At 41.5% G+C, this 23,253-nt stretch overlaps 1 protein-coding gene across 4 annotated transcripts in view; it reads left to right on the forward strand.

The window, feature by feature from the left end:
- The window catches only part of Sema5a (semaphorin 5A), a 487,535-nt gene that overhangs the window by 373,235 nt on the left and 91,047 nt on the right, over window positions 1–23,253 (forward strand). For all 4 annotated transcript variants that reach the window (XM_029565663.1, XM_008837641.3, XM_029565665.1 and 1 more), the window contains one exon: window positions 22,684–22,891. In XM_029565663.1, coding sequence (XP_029421523.1) covers window positions 22,684–22,891 — 208 coding nt within the window. The remainder of the gene's footprint in view (window positions 1–22,683; window positions 22,892–23,253) is intronic.

Here is a 23,253-nt window from a genome sequence, read left to right on the forward strand (position 1 = left end):
AAAAAAAAAAAAAACTTTTCTACCTTTTTATGGAAATTTCATGTAGGGCCAATAATGTGGAGCACCAGTTATTGGGGTCCACACTGTGAGAGAACATGTGGGAATTTCTAGCAGTTAGTTTTATCCTGAAGTAATTGTTAGAAAAGACCCAAAAGACTATTAATTTGGTGAAGGATCCACAAAGTGATATTAGGAAAGGATTCTTCCTCAGAACATAGGTCTCCATATGTAAGAACTACCTCCAGTAACTGGTCTAACTTCACCACCCTGTTTGTCATGGTTAAGCACATACTGTAGCTCTGACTATCATATATGGACTGTCCTTTCCCATGCACAATGTTGGCATGTCACATAAAGCAGCTCATACATTGTTTTACACATTGGTGCCATGCTGATCAAATATGAGTTTTCGTGACAAAGTTTGATGATATCTCTAAGGCAAAAATCGAACACAGGAGATTAAGCAGTGCTTTTAGGCCGAGGCTGCCCTTCTTGGCAAACAAGAAGCAGAAAAAATGGGGAGACAGGCAAGTGCTAGGGCAACATAGTGTCCCCAAGGGCACCCCTACTGAGCTTCTTCCTCTCACTCACTTCCTGCCCTTAAAGCCTTCCTATATAGCCAACGTGTTTTGAATGCATCCAGGGACTGGCCCATTGATTACATTACAGCCCTCATGATCTGTCTGCATATGCCTCACCAAGCCCACAGGAGGTGAGCTTTATAAACTCTCTAGACGTTTCTTAATTCAATCAAGTTGACATCAGAATCCGCCATGGTGCTCATCCTGTTCTTGTTCCTCCTCTCGGTCTTTGTGTGCCGTAACCTACACCCTGAACTCTGTCCTGGGGGACAACAATGTTCCAAAACAGGCAGGAGCCACTTGCTCCTGCTCTGTACCTTTTGTTTCAGACTTTACACGACTGTTTATTTGTCTCCATAGAGTTTTAACACTATTATTCCAGAGAATAAAATCTAATATTTCTTGTTCTGGCTCCTCTGTGACAGCTTATGTTATGTTTTTGTTATTGCTGCTCAAACAGCAATCACCGTAAGACCCAGATCCTAGGAAGGGAGACCTTTGTCATGGTACATCACTTGATAGTTCCACTTTGTCTGAATTAGTGAAGAGGTGATCCTTGTGTCTTCCAAGTAGCAGGGCATAATTTAGCGATGTGGGTTTCTGCTCCCTGATTTGCTATGAAAGTTCAGTGCTTTCTTTTTTTTTTTTTAAATCTTTCTGAGACAGGTCTCCCTGGAACTCACTACATAGACCAGGTTGGCCTTGAACTCACCTGCCTCTGCCTCCCCAGTGCTGGGATTAAAGGCATGTGCCACCATGGTGGCAAAGTCCAGCTTCTTAAACTGTGACAACACCAGAAGGTATTTGAATGCAGGATTCACAGAAATTTGGTAGCAGTAAAAGGGTTCTGAACACACCAGGAAAACTTAATTCAAAATCAAATGTGTAGTGAATCCGAGGGGTTTCTGGCAGTGACTGCCTGTGTTGCAGTGTTCAGTTTGCTTGTGAATTCCATCAGTCACACTCACCATGCCACACCTATGGAGGCTGTCTGAAATACCACAACTGAGATTCAAGACTACTGTATATTATGAATTGCAGTGTTTTACTGTATACAACCTTGACGGATCTTATAGAAACATAATGCTTTAATTATGGAAAGCAATTTTTTTATTTTTTTCTTACCATCATTCCTCAGCACACATCAAATTAATAGATCTTTGGTTTATATTTTAATAGGGTGTCTTAAAGATTGCTGTTTGAATTCCTGACTGGAGTTTCAGAAGAAACCATTGGAAATCAATTTCTGAAATGACCCTGAGCACACTTCAGCTACTTTATACTACATATTTTTGAGACATGTTCTCAGAATTGATGATCATAAAATCAAAATTGCTAAAAAAAAGTTGAAGATGCAGTAAAAAGAACATTCAGTTATAATTTAATTCTTTATGCAAAAATAACTAAGTACTTCCATCTCATCTTTATGCAAATTCTGTTTTCATATTTAATAACTGGTAAAATTATATGTATACCAAATAATTGCTTTAGAATAACATTTTTATGATTTATTAGCAGCAAACATTTAATTTTCATACATATTTTATGTACCCATACACCCAAGACACATTAAGGTTTATCAGGCAAAAAGGGGCCATCGGTGCAAAAAATGTAACAAGCCCTGGTGTCTTTGTTACTTTGCTGTTGCTGTGATAAAAACACCCCAGCAACAGTAAGTTAAGGAAGGCACAGTTTATTCTAACTCAGGGCTTGAGGGGACAGTCCATCAAGGTGGGAAGTCATGGTGGCAGGCCTTGAGGTAGCTGCTCACACTGCATCACCGTTCCTAAAGCAGAAGATGGATGCTGCTGCTGGCTTCCCTTCCTCTTTCTTGTTCAACTGGACCTAACCTGTGAAGTGGTGTCATCCACAGAGTTTTCCTCCGACATTTAACCTCATCTAGATGATCCCTCGCAGGCATGCCCAAAGCCTAAAGCAAAGCCAAAGGAACAGACAGTCCCTCCTTGTCATCTTAAAACCCAAGAGCTATTGCCAGCGCTGACTGTACCCTTCCCGAAGTTTCCACTCTCCCTCCCTCTCTTCTCTGCCCTGTGACTAGGAACTGTGTGCTTTACCTAACAGCGACAAGTACATATCCTTCCGATGATAAAAGGAGAGGCATCTCTATCTCTTCTCTCAGAAATGCTTCCTCTCTGACAGGATCACTGAAGGAAATTAAGGATTCCTCTAAGAGGACACTGTCCTGCTGGATTTAGTGTATGAGGCTCATGAACACCTAAGATCTGGGGGAAATTTGGGATTCCTTTGTGAATGTGGGAACCGAACGTCGAGACCCCACCACACATCCACTTGTGGCTGAGCATGAAGCAGAGGCTCCCCACGGTCTCATGTTCTTAAATCAGAAAACAAAATTGTTCTCGGTGCTATATATTCTCAGTAATGTGATTTATTTTGATGTGTCAACAAATTGAATCTCCACTCAAGAAAAACCCTTAATTCCATTGTCAGATAGCCACAGGATTGCCTCTTGTCCTTGAAAGAACTGTAGTGTGCAGCACAAATCTTCTATATTGATTTAATGTGCTACACAGGATGAGGTAGCAGGGCTTCTCCAGTGGAGTTAGTGGGCTTGGAATCTACTTCTTCGTGCAGTGTGCAATCATACACAATCGTAGCTTCCAGATTCCTTATGGAATGTGGTGTGTCTTATTTCTAAGTGTCTACTTTTGTGTTCTCTTCACTCGTGCCCAGTCGTTCTTGTTAACTTCTGTGTGTGGCCCTTGCCTGGTATCACTAAGTGGATTTGGAATAGATTTCCAAAGAATGAGGAAGGAGGAATGTATTGTGAACTATCCGTAAGGAACAGGCTACACGTGAGCTTTGCTCTTCAAGTGCTTCCAAGAATAACTAGAAAAAAACAACAACAACAACAACAACTCATCCCTCCTTTTCAGTGAAGATCCTGTAGAGGAGGAGAAGGTGTTAAAGAGTGAAAGGGAAGAATCTGACAGGTTGAAAGAAAGGTTGTTGAATAGCAGAGGGAGGACAGTGCCAGAGCCCCCACTGGATCCTGTTAGAGAAAATAGAGGTTCCCCAAAAGTTCCCGTCCTGTAAACACCTGGAACATTTCCTGACTCCAGGATGCATGCTGGAAACTGCTGTGAGCAAACAGCTCGGTGGGTGCTGATCGGCAGGTCTGCCTTGGTGTGGGATTTCTTGCTATGTCAGAGTTTCTTAACTGACTTGTTTCAAAAATCGAATTCTACAGTGACTTTCTTGAACCCTAATCCTTTGGGTTTGCCATGGTTTCTTCGTTCTTGGCTCCTGAAGCACAGAGGTGGCCAAAGCGATGTCTTTGCAATGTTATAGTTCGTGGTTTTGAAGCATCGTTTCATTTATCAGGACACCAGGGGGGCTCTTATTAAAATACCACACAATTCTCAGTGTGAAGAACGGGACAATGCTTAGAGCTATGTCTCCAGGGCACATGTTCCCACATGTTCCTACCTCAGTTATCAGTCATATAAAGTGTTTTCCTGGACAAGCTGAGGCATGATTCTTTTTAGACTGACCATGTATGAAATGCCCAGGCAGCCCATGATTAACCATGTTCTTGCTATCGTGTGAATGTTCATACAATACCCATTCATAGGCTGAAAACCAGTCCCACTTTGAGGGCCTGTAATATGGGGTCTTTAGTGATTAGGTCATAAAGGCAAACTTCTTGAATAGGATTAATGCCCTTGTAAAAAAGCAAAAAGCGATTGCACAGGATGTAATAAGATGACGACACCTATGAGGAGAGACCCTCACCAGACACAAAATCTGCAGGTGCCTTCGGACTTGGAGAAATAAAGGTCTGGTGCTTTAAGGCACCAGTCATGTGATATTGTGTTGCAGCAGTTCAAAAGTACTAAGAACCTTGGCAGTAGGCTGGCTCAGTGGTAATTCACTTGCTTACAAGCCTGATGATCTGATAGTGTACACACACACACACCCCACACACAAAACAAATATATAAATAAATGTAAAGAAGGTGCTGAGAACCCTAGACTGCCTGGAACCCTAATTGTGGAGCCATCTCTCCTTCTAGAACAAAGGAAAACTGACATGAGAAAGACGGCTTTGGGGGCGGATGGACAGTGCCTGATCACTGACACCCACAACTGACCTCTGGCCTCCACATGCATGTACATTAATGTACACACAGACACACACATACACACCTGCACACATAAACATGCACACATGAGCATGCATGCAAGCATAAACATTCACCTATACCGCAAAAGAAACTATTTCCCATCCCCCATTTTTCATCACCTGACTTAGTATGTGCTAAAAAAATGCCTGTGTTAGCCTATGTAAGGCACTGTCCACATGTCCATCAGTCAGACATGTCCACGTGTCCAGCATCAGCAGGTTCATTGTCTTTACTGATCACAAATATACAGATAAGGAACTTTTCTTTTTGGTTTAGCCGTTTATGACCATTCTTTGCAAAGCAATGAACTTTATGACTCAGTGAACGACTCTCACCACTCTTTGGATTTCTGAAGACCATGAAAGCTTACCTACTAGAGATTATTAGATCATTTTAGATCACATCAGGTCCAGGAGGGGCAGTTCTTGTGAATATTTTGCTCTGACTCCTCTTATTCAACTGTGTATAATGAATCTGGTTAAACGTGTCTTATTTTTCTTTGAGAAATTAAAACTGAGCTAACATAAAGTAAAGAAAAAATGTGTTCTGAAAGGTCTGTAATGAGGAAGTACGTGTTCCTCATCATTAGCATGGGAAGCTGGCTTATTGAGCATTCTCTGGAGTTAGGGAAAGCTCTTAGAAGTGATTCCTGGTTTAGCCCACGCAGAACGGGGCTTGCATGGCAGAACTGTTGAGCGGTTTTCATGAGCCTTTTACTTACACATCTGAAACAATAATGAAAAATGTAGTAATGATATGAATGTGTAAATATGTTTTTGGAATTTTGAAGTGGAACTCCCACCTTTATTATTAAAAGTGATTTCCTAAGTTAATTATAAGGGTAGGGGCTTCACTTGGGGCCTCGGTGATGTGATCACTTAGTTAATTTTATAAAAGTGTGACCTTGTGCTTAGCAGAACACTGGCTGAAAGCGAAAAAGAAAATAGCTTCAACTAAAGGGGTCTGGATTTACCCTTGGGAAATGGGTCTTTCTAAAGGGCAGCCTTCACCATGAACTGCTATTCCTTGAATTAAACTGTATTTTTCCTTCAATTCAGAAACCTGTTGACTAAACATTGTTGTCAGTTTCTGATACCTCTGGGCAGCACACCTTCCTCTCTACATGAGTTCAGAGCCAGCTGCCATGGGCTTGTTAAATAGCTGGTCTGTATCAGCAGTCCTGGAAGCTTGTTTGGGGGACCCTGTGGTTTTTACAGCCTGGTTCCTCAGATTCTGGAACTTTTCTAGCCTCAGCATAGACCATGCAATAGATACCAGGATACCGGCTCAGCATTGACTGTCCTGACTCACCTCTGACCCTATACCAGTTTCAGTGACTTGTGGTCAGTTCCTTACCTGAATGTTGAATATTGTTCTGTGTCATACAACACATGCCCTGTTCGGAAGCAAAGGGCTGTTCCTATGTCCTGTGAGTGGTGGCTACCCCCTGTCCCATCTCCAGACCTAGACATCTCACCTCCTGGTCCACAGTCTCCTGCCATCTGCCTTCATGTCTAGATAACGTTACTGATGTGGGTCAAGGATGCCCTGCTCAGCCACTCAAATTCCCAATTCGAGTTAGGGGAAGCAGTGAATTTGGTTAGAGTTTATCTTCTACTCACTTCTGAATTAAAGTGCCAGTAGTATAGAATGCTAACAATCCTACACCCACAAAAAATGGGGGCACCACACCAGAAAGCCAGCACTGAAATCAGCTATCTCAGGTGCCCCAGAATCTGTATCCATTCCATGGAGATATTGAATGGCTGAGCATCCCAGCTTCCTATCTCAGTATTGTGTCACAATTTAGACATATTCTGTCCATGTGAGCATTTCAGGTCATGCATCATGGCTGTCCCGAAGTACTTCTAGGCTTTCCTTGTTCTCAGATACTTGGCTCATCATATCTGACTCCAGATCCATGCCTAGCAAGTCTTTAAGACTCCCCATAATGTATGCTAATTAATCCCTGGATTTATTCTCTCTAATCCTTTACAAAGTTGGAAAATGTGCTTCTTGTACTGTCAAACAGCCTGAACTCTTCACCACCTTGTGTTTTAAAAGAAACCATTTTGTGAATATAGTCATTCTGGAAGGTTTCATGGAAGGGTTTGTAGGGAACAGGCAGCCCTCTGCTCTCTCTGTTCTTTTCTCCCACCTTTTCCTTTCCCTAGTCTTACTTCACTTAACAAGACAGTGAAATTCCACTCTCTGTCCCATGTGGAACCTTTTCTTGCCTCAAAACTCTTGAACCCCAACCTATACCCAGGTCTGGAGATGAGAAAGGGGAGGTAGGGACTCCATACCAAACACTGTGCATAACTGGTAATGCCCCAGTAAAGCTGTTCATAAAGGGTTGGTATACCTTATTGTTTACTTGTCCAGAGTGCACTTACATAAATCTGAGTGATAGCTCACCACTGACAGGGGCTGTCTGACATAGCCTATTGCTCCCCAGGCTACAGCACGTCACTGTACTGAGCTCAGGCAGTAGCAACACTGGTAAATATTTGTGTCTTAACATAGAAAAGCACAGGAGAAATCCTAGGTAATAAGAATTTTCAGCTTCATTATCAATTTATGGACCCACCGTTGCATTATTGACATTGTGTAATTTGTTTACTGTGGTTCGCACCTCCACACACAGCACAGCAAGTGAAAAGTAAATCTGCCAGATGGCACCTTCCCTCAAGTCCAGGAAATCAGGCGGCCTGCACCTCAGGGACAAAGTTTGGAATTACCCAGAGAAGTCCTCAATAAATAAATGAGCCAGTTGGTACTTGGCCGTTCTGAACAGGACAGGGCGAATGCTTGAGGACTCGAACAGCCTGTGGGCCTGTATTATAAAGCAGCCCTGTCCTTTGTCAGTAGAGAAACTAGAAAGATGTCAGTCCTCATCAGAGACCAAACCTCACAAAGATAGCTGCTCCCCTATTTTGAGGGAACACCTGTTGTCACGTAAAAAGGACAAAAGGCCAACTAGACAGGCCGAAGTTCTGTTTCTGCTGGGAAGACCAGAAGCTAAAGAATAATGTCAGGTGAGAAAATGCAGTCAGGCCAGGGGCATAGTTCTTTCCTCACACACACCACACAATTCTAAAGGGAATGGCCAGGTAATAAATACAAAACACTGGGATGCTGTGCAGTGCATTCAACATGTTCCTGTGGCGGCATCACCATCATCATCATCACCATCATCACCATCATCACCATCATCATCATCATCATCATCATTCAAATTATATAAGCAATGCCAACCTTTTGTATATGTTAATAAATAATAAAGGCTAAAAAAGGATGGAAAGGGGGTGTTACTCACAATGTGAAATTTCATATATACAAGAAAATTGAGAGTTGGTCCTAAAGGATTTCATGTGTTTGTATTTGTGTGTTCTTGTGGTGGCTGCACCTCTGTGGGTGTTCCTGGGGGGTCGGAGGGGTGCTTGAACATGTGAACCTATATGTATAGGTGTTAGAGGTGTCAACCTTGAGTGTTGTTCCTCAAGTACCTTCCCTTGTTTTGGCCTGGAACTAGCTGATTAGACCAGGCTGCCTGGCCAGCAAGACCCAGAGAGCCACATGTCATCAGCAATTCAGGACTAGAATTTTAAGCACACATTCCTATGCCTTCCTCTCCATGTGGGTTGTGAGGATTCAACTCACGTCTTTATGCTTGCACAGCAAGCACTTTACTGCTTGAGCTTTCTCCCTAGCCCAAGGATATTTTTTTCTAATAAAATGACATGCATTTTACTGGAGGTATGGCACACTGGTGGGGCACTGTAGCCCTGCCCCCTAAAAAATGCATTTGAGATGAACCACTTAATGGTTTACCATTTGTGTAAATTGTGAAGTAATAGCACAAACTAATTAATTAAAATGTCCATTACCTAATGTTCTTACATTTTTCTTTTTTTGAGAGGCAGTGAGGCTACTAGAGCCCTGTATAAACTTCAAGAACTCAGTGTAGTATTGTTAACTGTCCTCATCAAGTTTGTGAATGTGTTCCATCAGACTAAAAATCTTCCACTGAGCACAACTAAGTGCTGTGCCCTGAGCTTGAAGAAGTTTGTCGGAAGGGGCTCAGTCACTGGGGACTTTGCATCACACTGAAGAATGATGCAAGTTCATTTGACATGTGACTCTTCTGACGTTAGCTGATGCACTCGGAGCTCGTAACAGGGATGAAATTAAAATGAAGTCCTGAAAAAGGAAGCAGACATGGCCTGGGGGGTATTTAGCTCCATTTCCACACATACTTTGAGTTTGATATTACTGTCCCTCAGCTCTTACAGGTTAAGAGACACTGTAAAATGTAACCTCTGTGATAAAATGCCCGACAGTAGGTACCTTAAAAGAGAAAGGATTCATTTTGGCTTGTGACTTGAAGACATATGGGGCATGGTATCAGGAAGACTTGTGACAGTCAGGAAGCAGAGAGAGAAAAATCTGGATCTGAACTGAGGCTGGAACCCTTAAGCCCCACCTCTATAACCCTGCGTCTTCCAGGCTTCCAGCTAGGTCCAAAAGATTTCAGGACTTCCCCAAATCCCACCACCAGCTGGGGACCAACTGTTCACACAAATGTAGAAGACATTTAACATTAAAGCAGTAACAGTGAGTCTCTATTTTTGCATTTAACAAACAGAACTCACACTATCTGTTGGAAAGAATTTTGTCCTTAGAACTAAGAGTAGAGATGGATGTCTACTTCCTGTCACCCATAAGTAGATGTTCACACCCTGCCCACTGGCCTTTCCCGTTTCTGGAGGAGTTTTAACACACAGGGAAATGTTTGTGGCATAGAGGGAGGATGCTTGGCAATGGCGTCATCTTCTTCCCCATCAGTGTCGTGACTATGACTAATGTACAGAAAGTGCTTCTTATGAATCAAGGATGGTACCAGATGCTTCATCTGAAGTATCATTTGGGGTTTGAAGAAATTCAGGAAATTCTATCTCTCTGAGCTCCTCCTCCACTGTCAGTCAGTGGCCCTTAGTTATTGGTCACATGACAATCTTAAACACTTTGTGAAGGTTCACCTATTGTTTCTGGCCATTCTGCATCCCTCCTGAATCCCAGTCTCAAGAGCTGTGCTGGGCATAGCCACTTCAAGAACCACCTATAGGAACCAATGTATAAGTTCTACAGTTATAAACTTGGGGACCAGCTTGCAACACTTAGGAGTCTCCATTTAGGCATCTCCTCTTGAAAAGTTCAACACTGATCTTAGAGGGATGACTTCCAGGGCATAAATTTGAAAATCTGAAGATTCTTCATTCAGTAATCCCCAACTGTCACTTGACTGTAGCCAGCTGATAAAATACTGGGATGAGGAGGAGGCGCAGTGCTTGATGTCAAGGGAAGTAGATGCCATCCAACAAATACAGATGTTTATTCTATGGTTTGGTCCAACAAGCAATGTTCACTGCAGCAAGAATCGACTCCCATAAGCGCACAGATTGTGGGAAGTCAAAAGTGGCGGAGAGCAGAGGTGCAGGCTCCAGCTCTCAGAGATGCTGTGGCGGAGAAGGCAGGGGCCACCCTCCCATGGGAAGATACAGAGCAGATGGGGCAAGCTTCTGGAGAAAGGAGATGACTAGGCGGCTGGAATTGTGTCTGGAGAGAGGAGACGAAGCTGAAAGCTGAGTTGATCCCATTGAATGTTTTATCCTGTCACCTGAATCGTGTTCTCTGGTGCCCACAGAATAAATCCAAAGGAGAGACCCTGATTTCGTTTTGTAATCCCTGAACTCCTGTGCCCATGGTAGGTCTCAGTGTGATGTGGAAATCCCTCTTTGACCCTGAGTAGAAACTTCTGGGCAGTAATAGAGACTTCAGCTTGTCTTTGAAGCTATGGGAATGGATACAACCACACTTGAGAACAGATCACAGACTCCAGCTGCCAAACAGCTTGTCCCCTCAGGCACTAGTTCATAATGGGTATAATGGAGCAACTCAGAAAAATGACAAAATAATTTTCTTATTCCGTGGAGGAAAGAGTTCTCATTCTTCTTTTAAATTAATGTTTCAAAAGTGCAAAAGCGCTTAGCACAGATTTTTCTTAACCATCTTAATCGACAACTAATGGGACTAGACATAGTATAAATTTCACCACTGGGGGTGAGAAGGTAATTTAGACTGTAGCACTGCCTGGTGCATGTCAGACAAGGGCTGCCAACTGTGCCAACTGGGTGGTGGTTTTGTAATTCAGATACAATAAATCTAAAGCAAGTAATTTCCTTTTAGAAACCTGAATTGCTTCCGTAGCAGAATGACTAGCGTTAGATTTAAGCTGTGGGGTTAGAGGAGAGCTTTAGGAGGGGGCCCAGGGGACACTATTAATTGCACTCTTGTTTTAAATGTAATATGGTTTTTATTCACAGGAAACTCCAGTGGTAAATTTCCTGTAAGCCCTGGCTTATGATTTAGCCTACTGAAAGAAGCTGTTGAAATTTTGTTTTGCAAGACAAAGTTGCTATAAAAGAAATATCATTTCCCTCTGCTTATGTGTGGCGAGTACTGATGGAGGTAGGAAGCGGCTGACTTGGATTTTCATCTGCAGTCCAAGCAGTAGCAAGGAAAGAATATTAATCAATTCTTCTAGAGTGTGCTCTATAAGCTTATTTAGTTGCCCGGTGCTGTGACACAGAGGGTTAGTAACCTAGTCTTTGCCACACATGGCCTGTAAGTGTTGTAGGTGGTTGTCTGACTTGAGCAGCTGGTGCCACTCACCAAGCCCTGTGCACTTCTTCAGTACCCACTGTGTGCCAGGCACTGTTCTGTAAGTCAGTAAGTGACAATGACCAAGCAACCCTGTGTGTTATGATGTATGACTCTGGAACCTATATATATGCCAAGGGAGACTGTGGTTTAGTCTGAGTCTTTGGGATTAAAGAATGCTGCATGTAATTTATAACTAGAAATGTTTTTAAGTTATCAACATATTCTTTTTAGAAAAAAATCAATTGAATCTGATATGAAAATTAATTAAAATCTGCTTTTCAGACATGGCCAGCACAACCTATCCTTTGCCCTGAGTTCCCCTTTAATATAAAAATGCAATGCTGAGCTTCAAGTGCCAAGACCAATTTAATTCATTTGCTCAAATTACAAGTAAAGAGAAAGGGCTTTGGTAACGTATTAGTTGTCTGCAGCCTTGGGATAGTGGCTAGCTAAATTGATGAACTTTATATAATGATCTGTTGCTATGGCAACAGACTGCCCAGTGAGTGGAAGAAGGTGTTTCATCATGACTGCACTGCTAATGCTTGGAACAGTGGCAGATGCAAATACAAAGTTTTTCTATCTCTCTGCAGTAACTGGGTCGATGAGACAAACACGGAAAACGCCTCTGGGATGCAGTGGCACAGAATCAAACCGAGCCAAACGCACAGTGGGAAACAAAGTCATTTAGCTTCCTGGGTGAGAGGTGCCAGTGTCCGTGCGAATCTCACGCCCTCACGGAGTCATCATCCAAGGCTCCACTTGCCTCTTTCAAAAGCTTAATTTCTGTCCTAGATTCAGCACACAGAAGTTGGGTTGGCACACATCCTCTTAAAATACAAATAAACTTAGAGCCAATGAAGGAGAGGTGAACGGATACTGGGTTTAACTGTGCAGTACTTTGTGATAGCCCTTCATCTTTGAACATTTTCCCAAGGAGATGTTTCTTGATTTGTTGGCAGAATTATTTTCCTTTCTTACAAACCAAATATGTGTGTGCATGTGCATATCTCAAATATATTACAACTCCATCTTCTAAAAATTTTATCATTTTTCAGAGGAGACGTGTTTAGACAGTATTTTGGAAGTATGTATGAATGCTTTCTTAAACTATATCATTTTTTTTCTGAGTCTTCTTTCATTGGTCAGAGTTCATAGTAGTATTAAGATTTAAACTGGTTTACATATAAGATACAGTGCCTTTCCGGTGTGGCTTAAGCATAATCATCATCATTAAGCTTTAACGAGTTGAAGAGGATTATCCGATCATATGCAAGTATGAAAAGACTGTTATTTTACCCACAGTGATGGCAAAGGCTGAACAGTGCTGGTTGTACTCACTTCCCTCCCTTGCCTCCGTCCTCCAAGCATGTCCTTCCTTCCTCTCAAATACCTGTGTTCATATTTTTTAATGCTGGTGAAACTAAAATCCTGACACTCTGCGACAAGAAATTCACTATACGGCTGTGCAGGTGGCTTGGTAGGTAAGTGGGCTTGCTGCAAAAGCGTGGGGACCTGTGTTCAAATTCCCAGAACCCATGTAAAACGCTGGGCATGGTCATATATACCTATAACCCCAGCACTGTGGGGGCACAAGTAGAAACAGGGACATTCCATAGCCCAACTGGATGCCAGCTAAACTCCAGGGTCAGTGAGAGACCCGGTTTCAAGAGAATAAGGCAGGGCATAACAGGAAACCTAATAACATCCTCTTGCCTCTGCATGTGAGCCCGTGAGCATGCAGACCTATACACCTCTCCCCCCGCCGTGTGCGTGCCTCCCACTCTATCTCCCCCTCTTCCTCTCCCTCTCCTCCCTCCTCTCCTGTCTCCCCTCTCCCCTCCCCTCATTTCTCTTACACACACACACACACACACACACACACACACATACACACCACACATGAAATTCATTTTAATCAAAGACCTTTTTCCTGTCAGATTCTTGAAAGTTCATTCCTGAATACTTTAGTTCTGATTTTCCCCAAAGCCCAGCAGAGACATTAACACAAAGGTTTTCAACAATAGTACCTTGTGCATGAAATACATAATTAAATCAAAATGCATCAAGTTTACAAATTTTTGCTGTCCTGTACCACCCTCTGCAACTTTCTCTGTATGATACATGTACATATAAAACTGTGTATATATGAGTAAATGTATCCTGCCATAGCCAATCATCCTGTGTTATATGGACACACACATAGAGAGAGAAAGAGTTTTATGAAAATATCTGACAATAATAAACTGCTCATAATATGAATCTTCTGTTCAAACAAGGGTAAAGCAGTTTAACATTTTATTATCTATCTATCATCTATCTGTCTATCTATCCATCTATCTATCATCTATCATCTATCTATCTATTATACTAGGGCTTGCCTTGTACATGCTAGGCAAGTTCTCTACCACTGAGTACTACTAACAAAAAATTTGAAAAGTATTTGGATTAGAATTTGAGTTATAATATTTTAGGGAAAAAGGAAAAGATTGCTACAGTTTTGAAATTACTCTGAAAATTTTTGATAATCGAATCTACTTTTCCTGTTTCTTGTTTTTTGACTTGGAGTGCATGTTCCTCTGAAACTGCCCCCAGACTGCTCGAGTCTTAAGTATACCGTTCAAGCCACCAGGATTTCTTCCTTCTGAGGCCTCCCTCCTGGTTTGTAATGCTTTGTCTCTGTGGGTCCTCCTGTGGACCTTCCTGTGTGACCCTGCCTGTCTGTGTGCTGATCTTTTGTTCCCGTAAGAATGTTAGTCTTCTTGGAGGAGGGCGTGCTCTTACCTCATTTAACCGTCATTACAGTTTTAAATATCACTTATCCAAATGCAGTCACATCATGACGTTCTGAGGGCCCGGGCTTCATTTTCAGAGTCTTGGGTGGACTCAGTTGAGTTCACAGCAGGACCATCTCACAATATGTCATACTTGATTACCAAGGAGAGATCATTGCCCTTGAGTTGATCTAAATTGGCTAATGCCATCAAAGTGAAAAGCAGAACCTTGTTGGAACTACGAAATCCACTTCAGCCACTTCAGTGTTGAAAACTGGAAAACGTCTACCATTTTCCCCCAAAGGCAAAAATATAATTAATTTTCAGCCACTAGTAATTAAATTGTGTATGTTACAGCTTACATTTTAGAGCAAATGGTTGCATGAGAATCTTGGTTTTTGTAAGCATTACTGTTCATACAAATATTTTGATCCTTAATTTTTTTTTAATGAACGTAGTAGACCTATTTGTTGGTTTTTTTTTCCTTTTTTAAATTTTTATTTATTTTGTCTGTATAAGTGTTCTGCCTGCATGTATGTAAGTGTATTGTGTGCATACAGTACCCATGGAGACCAGAAAAGTGTATTGGATACCCTGGAACTGAAGATATTGATGTGGGTGCTGGGAAAAGAACCTGGGTCCTCTGCAAGACCCAGTGCTCTTAAACACCGAGCCGCTGATCCATCTCTCCAGCCTCAAGGTTGCTTTTTTTTCTTTTTTAGGTAGGCTCTCCTTAACCCAGCAAGCCAGAACTCAGTATGTTGTCCAAGCTGACCTTGATCTCAAAGAGATCCACATGCATCTACCTCCAAAGTGCTCCTATAGTTTTTATTTATTTATTTTTTTGTTTTGTTTTCTTAAAGTAGTTTAATTGCCCTGTTTGCTTCATAAGCCAATGGAAATGGGAGCTCTTAGCCTCCTGGGTTAGTCAGATATGTCCTGGGCTTGGCACCATCTAAGTGTTCCCTATTTCTATAGTGAATTCCAGAAAACAAATGCACATCTATAAAGAATAGCTTCACTTCTTTTTGAATAATTACTAATTAACAAAGGTCAGCCATACCATTGCTGACACACAGTTGTAGGGATTGTCCATCACCTCTCCTACACTTTCCAAGCAAACCTCTGTTGGACAAATCTGAAGGAAGCACTTGGTCTACACAAGAAGATGCTGAATCCCAACTCTGTGGGCTTTCTCTAGACTTGTGGAATCCCAAGATCCTGAACCCTGGCTCTAGAGTCTGTCCTTTGAACTTATGGAACCCCTTGTGGGCCTTGCTGTTTTTCAAATGCAAAATATAAAATTTTGTTGTAGGCCCTTCCAACTTCAATGTTCAACCACTTGAAAGTTTAGTTTAGAAGGTGATTTGCATTTAGTGTTAGCTACAGACCAAAAATGCCAAGATGTATCGTGTTCAATTAAAAAAAGAACTGAGTTCATTTCCTACAGTAGAGGAAATGCTGACCACTGCATTCTGCTTTCTGGAGCTCTGTCTGTCTCTCATGCAATCCCTCAGCACTTCCCTGTCCTTTCGCTTAACTTAGGCATAAACACATCATGTGTCATGGTTTTTTTCTTTTCTTCCTGACTGCATTTGTATTAACATGTTGTGTCAGTCTTTAGGGCCATTTAAGACTCACACTACAGCGGGTAGGTGTTATTCAGGCTGTGGGCCACACTTTCTGTCAGTGTTATTCCAAACGTGCCATACAGAAGCCACAGTCTCAGAAGAAGTAGGAGGCAGCCTGTTCTCCGGGCAAGTGGAAAGCTCTGGATGATGATGACCAGGCAGCACCTTTCCATAGGTCATGGCTGCTTTCCATCAATCTGTCGGGTTCTGAAACGAGCTCACAGCACTCCATTCACTCCCACAGGACTTCAGACACCTGCCTGTGATCACTTCACTGGCAGGTGTGAGAGTCCAGGTTCCTGGGTCACGGCTGCCTTCACTGGTTGCGCAATCCATACCCCTTGACAGCCCTCCAACACTTTACTTGAAGTAGGAGGCAGTGGGTATATTTCAGTGTAATATTTATCATGTTGTGACAAATACCTGACAGGAAACAGCGTAAGGAAGGAGAGGTTCATTTGGGCTCGTGGTTCAGAGGATGCACTCCATCCTGGCAAGGGAGATGAAGACAGGAACTCAGTGGGTTGGGAAGCAGAGGAAAAGAAATGCAGGTGCTCTGGTGGTTGTTTCTGTTTTCCTTGTTACTGGTTCTAAGACCCAAGCCCCTGGAATGGTGCCTTCCTTATTCAGGCGGGTCTCCATTTCCAGTTAAACATCTCTGAACATGTGCTCACAGGTTTTTCCATAGATGTGTCTCAGGTGATTCTCAATCTCCTCAAAGTGATAATCTTCATAACTTTGGCCATGACATTCAGAGGTGGTCAGACATTTGTAGAGGGAGAAACTTTTGTTCAAAGGAAATAATATAGCAAGGCTTAATATGTGATCTGCAGAAAAATGAGGTTTCTTCATGTTGGGGTTCAGAGTTGTCTCGTTTGGGAATGGGGAGCCAGGTCTGGCAGCTGACTTCTCTGCAGACAGTGTGTATTCCTACGTGGTCCATTACCGTACCCACAGTTTCTCAGATGACTGGAATGAATTAAAATAGATCTGTACCGGAATTTCAGAGGCTTTGTAAAAACAATGCAAAATAATCTCAATGATTTTAGACTCATTATACATTAAAATATCACATGTAGTAATATTACGTTGTGGTAAATAAAATGTGGAACTAAAAGCAACACCTTTTAAGCCTGTGGCTACTTGAAAATTTTTAAATTGTCTCTGAGGAATTTATATGCCGCCACTGGATGGTTCTGGCCTAGAAAACTGTGTTCCCACCTCCTGACAGCAGGGCTCGAGGCTCCGTGACGTTTCCATAACTGTTGTTACATCATCAGGTCCCAAATGTAGGTTGACCCCTTCCTGTGAAAGGCTTTAAGAGTTGTTTGCCCTGGAAACTTTATGGCCAAACTCTGCTCTAAGAATACCATTTCATGAGGGCTGGAGAGATGGCTCAGTGGTTAAGAACACTGTTCTTACAGAAGTCCCGGGTTTGAATCCCAGCACCCACATGGCAGCTAACAACTGTCCATAACTCCAGTTCCAGGAGATCCAACAGTCTCTTCTCTCCTCCACAGGCATTGCACAACATAGGTGCACTTACCTACATGCAGGCAATACACACATACACATAAAATAAAAATAAATAATAAATAAAATACTTTAAAAAAGAGCATTATTTCATTTGAATCCACTGTTTTCTTCTCTTTTTGTCTTCTGAAAGCACAGTGTTCTTTCCATGTATTCTCCCGTCAATTGCTTAGTAGTATTTGTCCCTCCAAGACACGGACCAGTGGCAGAGGTTCAGAAAACAAGATTTGGTGATTCAGGGACCATTTCTCATGGCTGGAATTCTCCAGGGGAGAGAGCAGTTTCTAAATATTTCTTTCCAGATAGTCATGTTTAATTTGAATTCACTTTGTTTCTTGTGACAATGTGCAAATTCTGCCTGTTTAAACCATCTTCATTACCTCTTTGCTCATTTTGTTAATGGCAAAGATTGTTGATTTAGAAATTACCCTTTGCTGTTACAACAATTCACTTTTAGCTGTGCATTCTCTACCCAACATCAGATTTCTGCCTTCCACTAATCCAGTCATTTGAATGTGCCTTTGCCTGCCTCAGTTTTCAACATAAAAGAGGAAATGACAGTAACAGTATTTGCCCAGCGTGTGTGTGCAGTGACAGTTCCCTCATTACATTATAGTGACCTTCTTATGTCTTCTGACTAGCATCTTAATTTCTACTTTATCAGATATGAGTATAGCTACTCTTACTTGGTTTTCTGCCTTCAACTGTGTTGGTAGATTCCCTTTCAGTCTGTATGTATCTTTGCCGGTGAGGTGTGTTTCTTGTAGAAGCATCCTTAAACTTTTCTACTCATAACTGACCCCATTTCATTCCAGAAATTTTCAAGTCATCCTAGGTATATAGACATATGAAGTAGATATACAAATCACATGTGTACTGATAATAGAGAAGTTTATTGTAAAACAATGTTTTGCATATCTGCATATAAATTTATCATTTATTGAAGAAAAAATAGAAGAACAATGAGAGAAATATGCTTATTTATTTTTATATAAATAATTATTGGTTGGAAATTTGATATTGCAGGGTTTAGAGCATCTCCAATGTTTTTCAGAGTTTATTGATAATTTGCTTTGATGATCATCATGCTAAGAATGCTGCTTTGCACAAATATGTATTATAAAATAGCACAAATAAGTTTGTGGCCACTTCTGAAATTTTTGTAAATTCTGTGATAATCCAAAGCCAAAATTTATTTAATAATTTTTAATGAAACTCTTCAGTGAACTGAAGCAGTGCTTTTTGAAATCAAACATTCGGACGCAGTACAATACGAAGTACACTAATTTGATATTTTCAGGTCAAAGAGCAATAGTAGGAAAACATTAAATTTTTCCTGTAACTAAACCATTAAGTTTCAATAAGAGCAGAAAGCTTTGTATGTACAATAAAAACACTGCAATTCATAGTATACAATAATCTTGAATTTGGGATGAGGTGTTTCATACAGATTCTTTCTCTTTTTTTTTGTATGGTAATCTGGCAAACAGTGCAAAGTACTCATGCGTTCAAAACCAAGGCTTCAGTCAAATTGAAAAATGAGACGCAGCTGAGTGCTGTAAGAAATGCCTCAGATTCAATATATATCTGAATTTTTTCGAGGCAGAAGTAGAGAACGTTTATTAGGGCATAATGAGATAGTTATTTAATCACTATTTGTATTTCAAGAGTGTGGAATACAATGATTTCAACTCAAACTTGAAAATCCATCGTGTGGAATAACCTGTAAATATTGATTTGAGTAATGAACTGTTCTTTTCATTGCTGTGCAGTGTTTTAAAATCAAGCGTTGTTGCAGATATAGATTTTATTTAAGTATATGCAGGATACCCTTTGTGTGTGAGAGAGTGACTGCTTCAAAGATGGCAGTTGGCAACAGGTTCCGTGAAGAAAGCAGGTGTCCTTGCTGACTCAAATCGTGTATAAAGAGAATCAAGGATGAATGAGAGTGGGGTAGTGAGCTGGGAAACATTTTGCTGTTACTGTTTTTTTTCCAAGGTTTACATTCTGCTACACAGTACTTAGGGGATCAGAATCTGAATTGCAGAGAATAAGCAGTTTGATAGTGTTTTTTAAATATTTTATTTATTATTTTTATTTTATGTGTATGAGTGTACTGCCTATATATGTGTAGGTGCACCATGTCGTTTAATGCCCATGGATCAAAAGAAACCATCAGATCCCCTGGAACTTGAGTTACAAGTGGTTGTTAGCTGCCAGGTGGGTGCTGGAAATCAAACCCAGGTCTTTCAAGAGCAGCTAGTGCTCTTAACTGCTTAGCCATCTCTCCAGACCTCTGGATTGTGTTTTTTATTCAATCGACTAGTCTGTGCATTTTAATTTAAAAGTTGGGACCATTTACATTTGTGGTTATTATTAAGAAAGCATTGCCTGATTCTTGACATTTTAATGGTTGTTTCTCTGGTAGATTCAAATATTATTTATTGGTTTCATCATTGCCTATTCTTATAAGGAATTTACAAACTTGCTGATTAGAAGTGATTTTCTTCCTGTTTCTTCTTTCCTTATCTATTATTCCCATGAATCTTATTTCTTCCTGTTCGCAGTACTGGGACTTCCTTCCTCCTCCATTTCTACAGTTTCAATCTCTTCAGCAATGCTGATGGCATCGTGAATTGCTTCAGTTTGTGCTTTCCTTAAAATGTCTTCATTTCTTCATTAGTTTAAGATAAGTTTGCTGGAGATAATCTTACTTGGTAGTTATTTACTTACTTTTAAGACTTGAAATTTTTTATTGCGTGCTTTCCTTGATTTGGGGGTTTCTGCTAAGACATTTGGTGCTATCCTGATGGGTTTATCTTAACAAATGGATTTTTCCTTTCATATTTTAATAGTCTTCCTTTGTTCTGTGGTCTTCTCATTTTACTTTAATGTGTTGTGTAGAGGTACTTCTTGTCTATTTTGAGTTCAAAATGTCTCTCTCTCTCTCTCTCTCTCTCTCTCTCACACACACACACACACACACACACACACCACATTCATTTATTTGGTAGATTTGAAAGATTTCTAATTTTAATTAGGATTCTCTGTCTTCACTAAAGAGTTTAAACTTTTGGTCTTGATCATATCCTAGTGCTCTTCAATGTTGCAGTCATCTTTGCATTTTGGATTAAAGTATATATGCACAATACCATGAACTATTAGGTAACAGAAAATAGCATGAATAATGTGTAGTATGTCATAAAGCTAAAATTATTTAAGATAAAAGTAAAATTAACAAACAATTGGATGAAATAAAAAAGGGACGAGGTTATGGAAGGAGACATAAAAGCAAATTTAGATGAAACAATGAAAGGAAAGAGGGTGGAGGTGAGTGTTGTGAAGTGGGTCCAAAAAGAGCAAACCCCGTTTAGAGACTTTGCTTCCCGTCCCCTGCTGGGCAGCCATGGCTGGAGCCATGTTTCTTTCCCAGTGTCAGCCTTCAATTTCTCTATAATTTTCTGCAGTTCTACCCACCCGTTGTGACTACTGATGCCCTTCTTGTCTCTTTGCATTGGAGTCTGTTTCTCATGCCAACTCTGACTCTCCTTAGTCACCATGTTGCACTGAGACAGCTTCTGATCTGCCATCTTACCCCACAAGTCAACTGGAGATTTTTGTTGTCATCGTCTTGTTTGTGTTTGCTTTTCAAAAACAGGGTCTGTGTATCCTGGGTTGCTGCCAAATTTGATATATAAACAAGGATGACTTTGAACTTCTGATTCTCCTACTTCCACTTCACAAGTGCTGTCATGCCTTGTGGACCACCTGCTGGGGACAAAATTTACAAATACTCTGAGCCTATGGAGGACATTCTCATTCAAACCACCACACATGAGTCTTAGTTCTACACGTACTTCCTGGAGGATTTTGGCCCAAGTGGGAAGAAAAGAGGCTGAAACCTGAAGATAAGAGACTCAGGTCACATCGTGAGCCATGGGTGACCCATGCTGTGCTGTGACCGCATGAAGATTGAGACCAGAGAGCAAGGTCATCACATGTGTACCCTATCCTGATTCTATTTGAAAAAGAATGTATTAGTTACCTTTCTGTTGCTGTGATAAAACACAATGGCCAAGGCAACTTATAGAAGGAAGGGTTTATTTATATTTACCAGCTATCTTGAAGTAAGTTTGAGCAGTTATTACTAACACCGTGTACATGATTATGCAGCCTGTTTATAGTAAGAAAATGTTCACAGGCGAGGTTTCAGATACACATTTTTAAGTACATTGAAATGACTACACATGTACACCTGCTTTTCTCTAACAACATTTGTACAGATAAAAAAATGTAAAGAATTGTGTGTCTAGTCTTTTTACCTTTTTGGTTGATGTTCCTTCAAGCCAAAGGTTCCTGATTCTACTTCTGATTTTAGGATAACTCCTTAAGTGTATACTGTGTTTACAAAATATGAATCATGATTATTTGGACTCAGAATTATGGTGGGTTTCATTACATGTGTGGATTCAGATAGTGATAAAAACTGAAGGTACTTGTGATATCTGGATTTCAGACTGGACTTCCCAGGCAAGCAGCAATAGGCCTCAAGTTTCTGTGCCTCTCCTTGACACAAGTGTTATCCACCCCACCATCCCTTGATCCCTCACAGCCCATCTGCAGAGGACCCTCACCTTCGGCCCTGCTAATGCACGAACAGGAAACCTCTGGCCAGGAGGACTTGAGTCAGTTCAGAAATGAGTAATGTTCCAAACCACAAAAATGAACTAGTAAAATGAAGTCATTAAATACATCCCAAGGAGTAAGGCCTAGAGAGAAAGAGGAAGGAGATGATTGGAGAGGAGGAGGAGAGGTAAGGGATGTCCCTCCCTGTGCAGGAAGGCTGGGGACATCGCCCTTTTCTTGTGTTCAGTTCTCAATCACTTTGTCTGTTATGAGTAGCAAAATTGGTACTACTGACATCAAGGACCCAGGACTGCCCCTTTAGGATTTTTCTCTCCTGGATCTGCAGCTGTTTGGATCTGTGGCAAGGTTTAACAAGTTCCCAGTTCCTGGGCTTGCAACTGAAGAAGCAAAAAGTGGATGAGGAGTTCTCATTGCTGGCTGCATTGAAGCATCCATGCAGAGCTTTAATGAGTACTGGGGCCTGAAGCCTCCATCCAGGGTAGCCCATGGAGGAGGCCTCTGTCTCCCTGAAGCGTGCTCTGATGACTTTATGGGCTGAAAAGCTATGGCTGTGTGCCTTGCGTAGACTGCTTAACTGAGGGATGGCCGAGCTACTTCTTTTCCTTCCCACTTTGTTGTCTTCACAGATTATGGCACCATTAAGAAGGTCCGGGCACCCCTGAATCAGACCTCAGGCAGCTGTGTGCTGGAGGAGATTGAGCTCTTCCCGGTGAGGAGGAGGGAGCCTATCAGGAGCCTGCAGATCCTCCATAGCCAGAGTGTCCTGTTTGTGGGGCTGCAGGAGCATGTGGCCAGGATCCCCCTGAAGAGGTGCCAGTTCCACCGCACACGCAGGTAGGGCGTCCTCAGGGGGCTGTGCATAAGCCAGGACCCCACAGGGACAGGCACAGGGGCCATCGAGGCTTTCAAGTTTCTTGAATCTTAAATCTATGTGCATCCCACATTCCAGGATGCAGGGTCTTCATGGAAATTGGTTACTATGATGCTACTAACTCTTGATTATCTTTAGAGGAGATTCGGGTAACAACTGTGAGCAGTAAGAGGGTAAGAATGGACTGTTCCATACTTTATTACTCTCAGTAATAATGCTGGAACTTGGTGCCCAGCATTAATTTGTTACTCCAGTCCAGTGATCAGAATACCCTCACACACGCACACGCACACGCACACGCACACACACACACACACACACACAC

This window comes from Nannospalax galili, unplaced genomic scaffold (genome assembly GCF_000622305.1).
Source record: "Nannospalax galili isolate Female #2095 unplaced genomic scaffold, S.galili_v1.0 scaffold698, whole genome shotgun sequence".
Classification (NCBI taxonomy): domain Eukaryota; kingdom Metazoa; phylum Chordata; class Mammalia; order Rodentia; family Spalacidae; genus Nannospalax; species Nannospalax galili.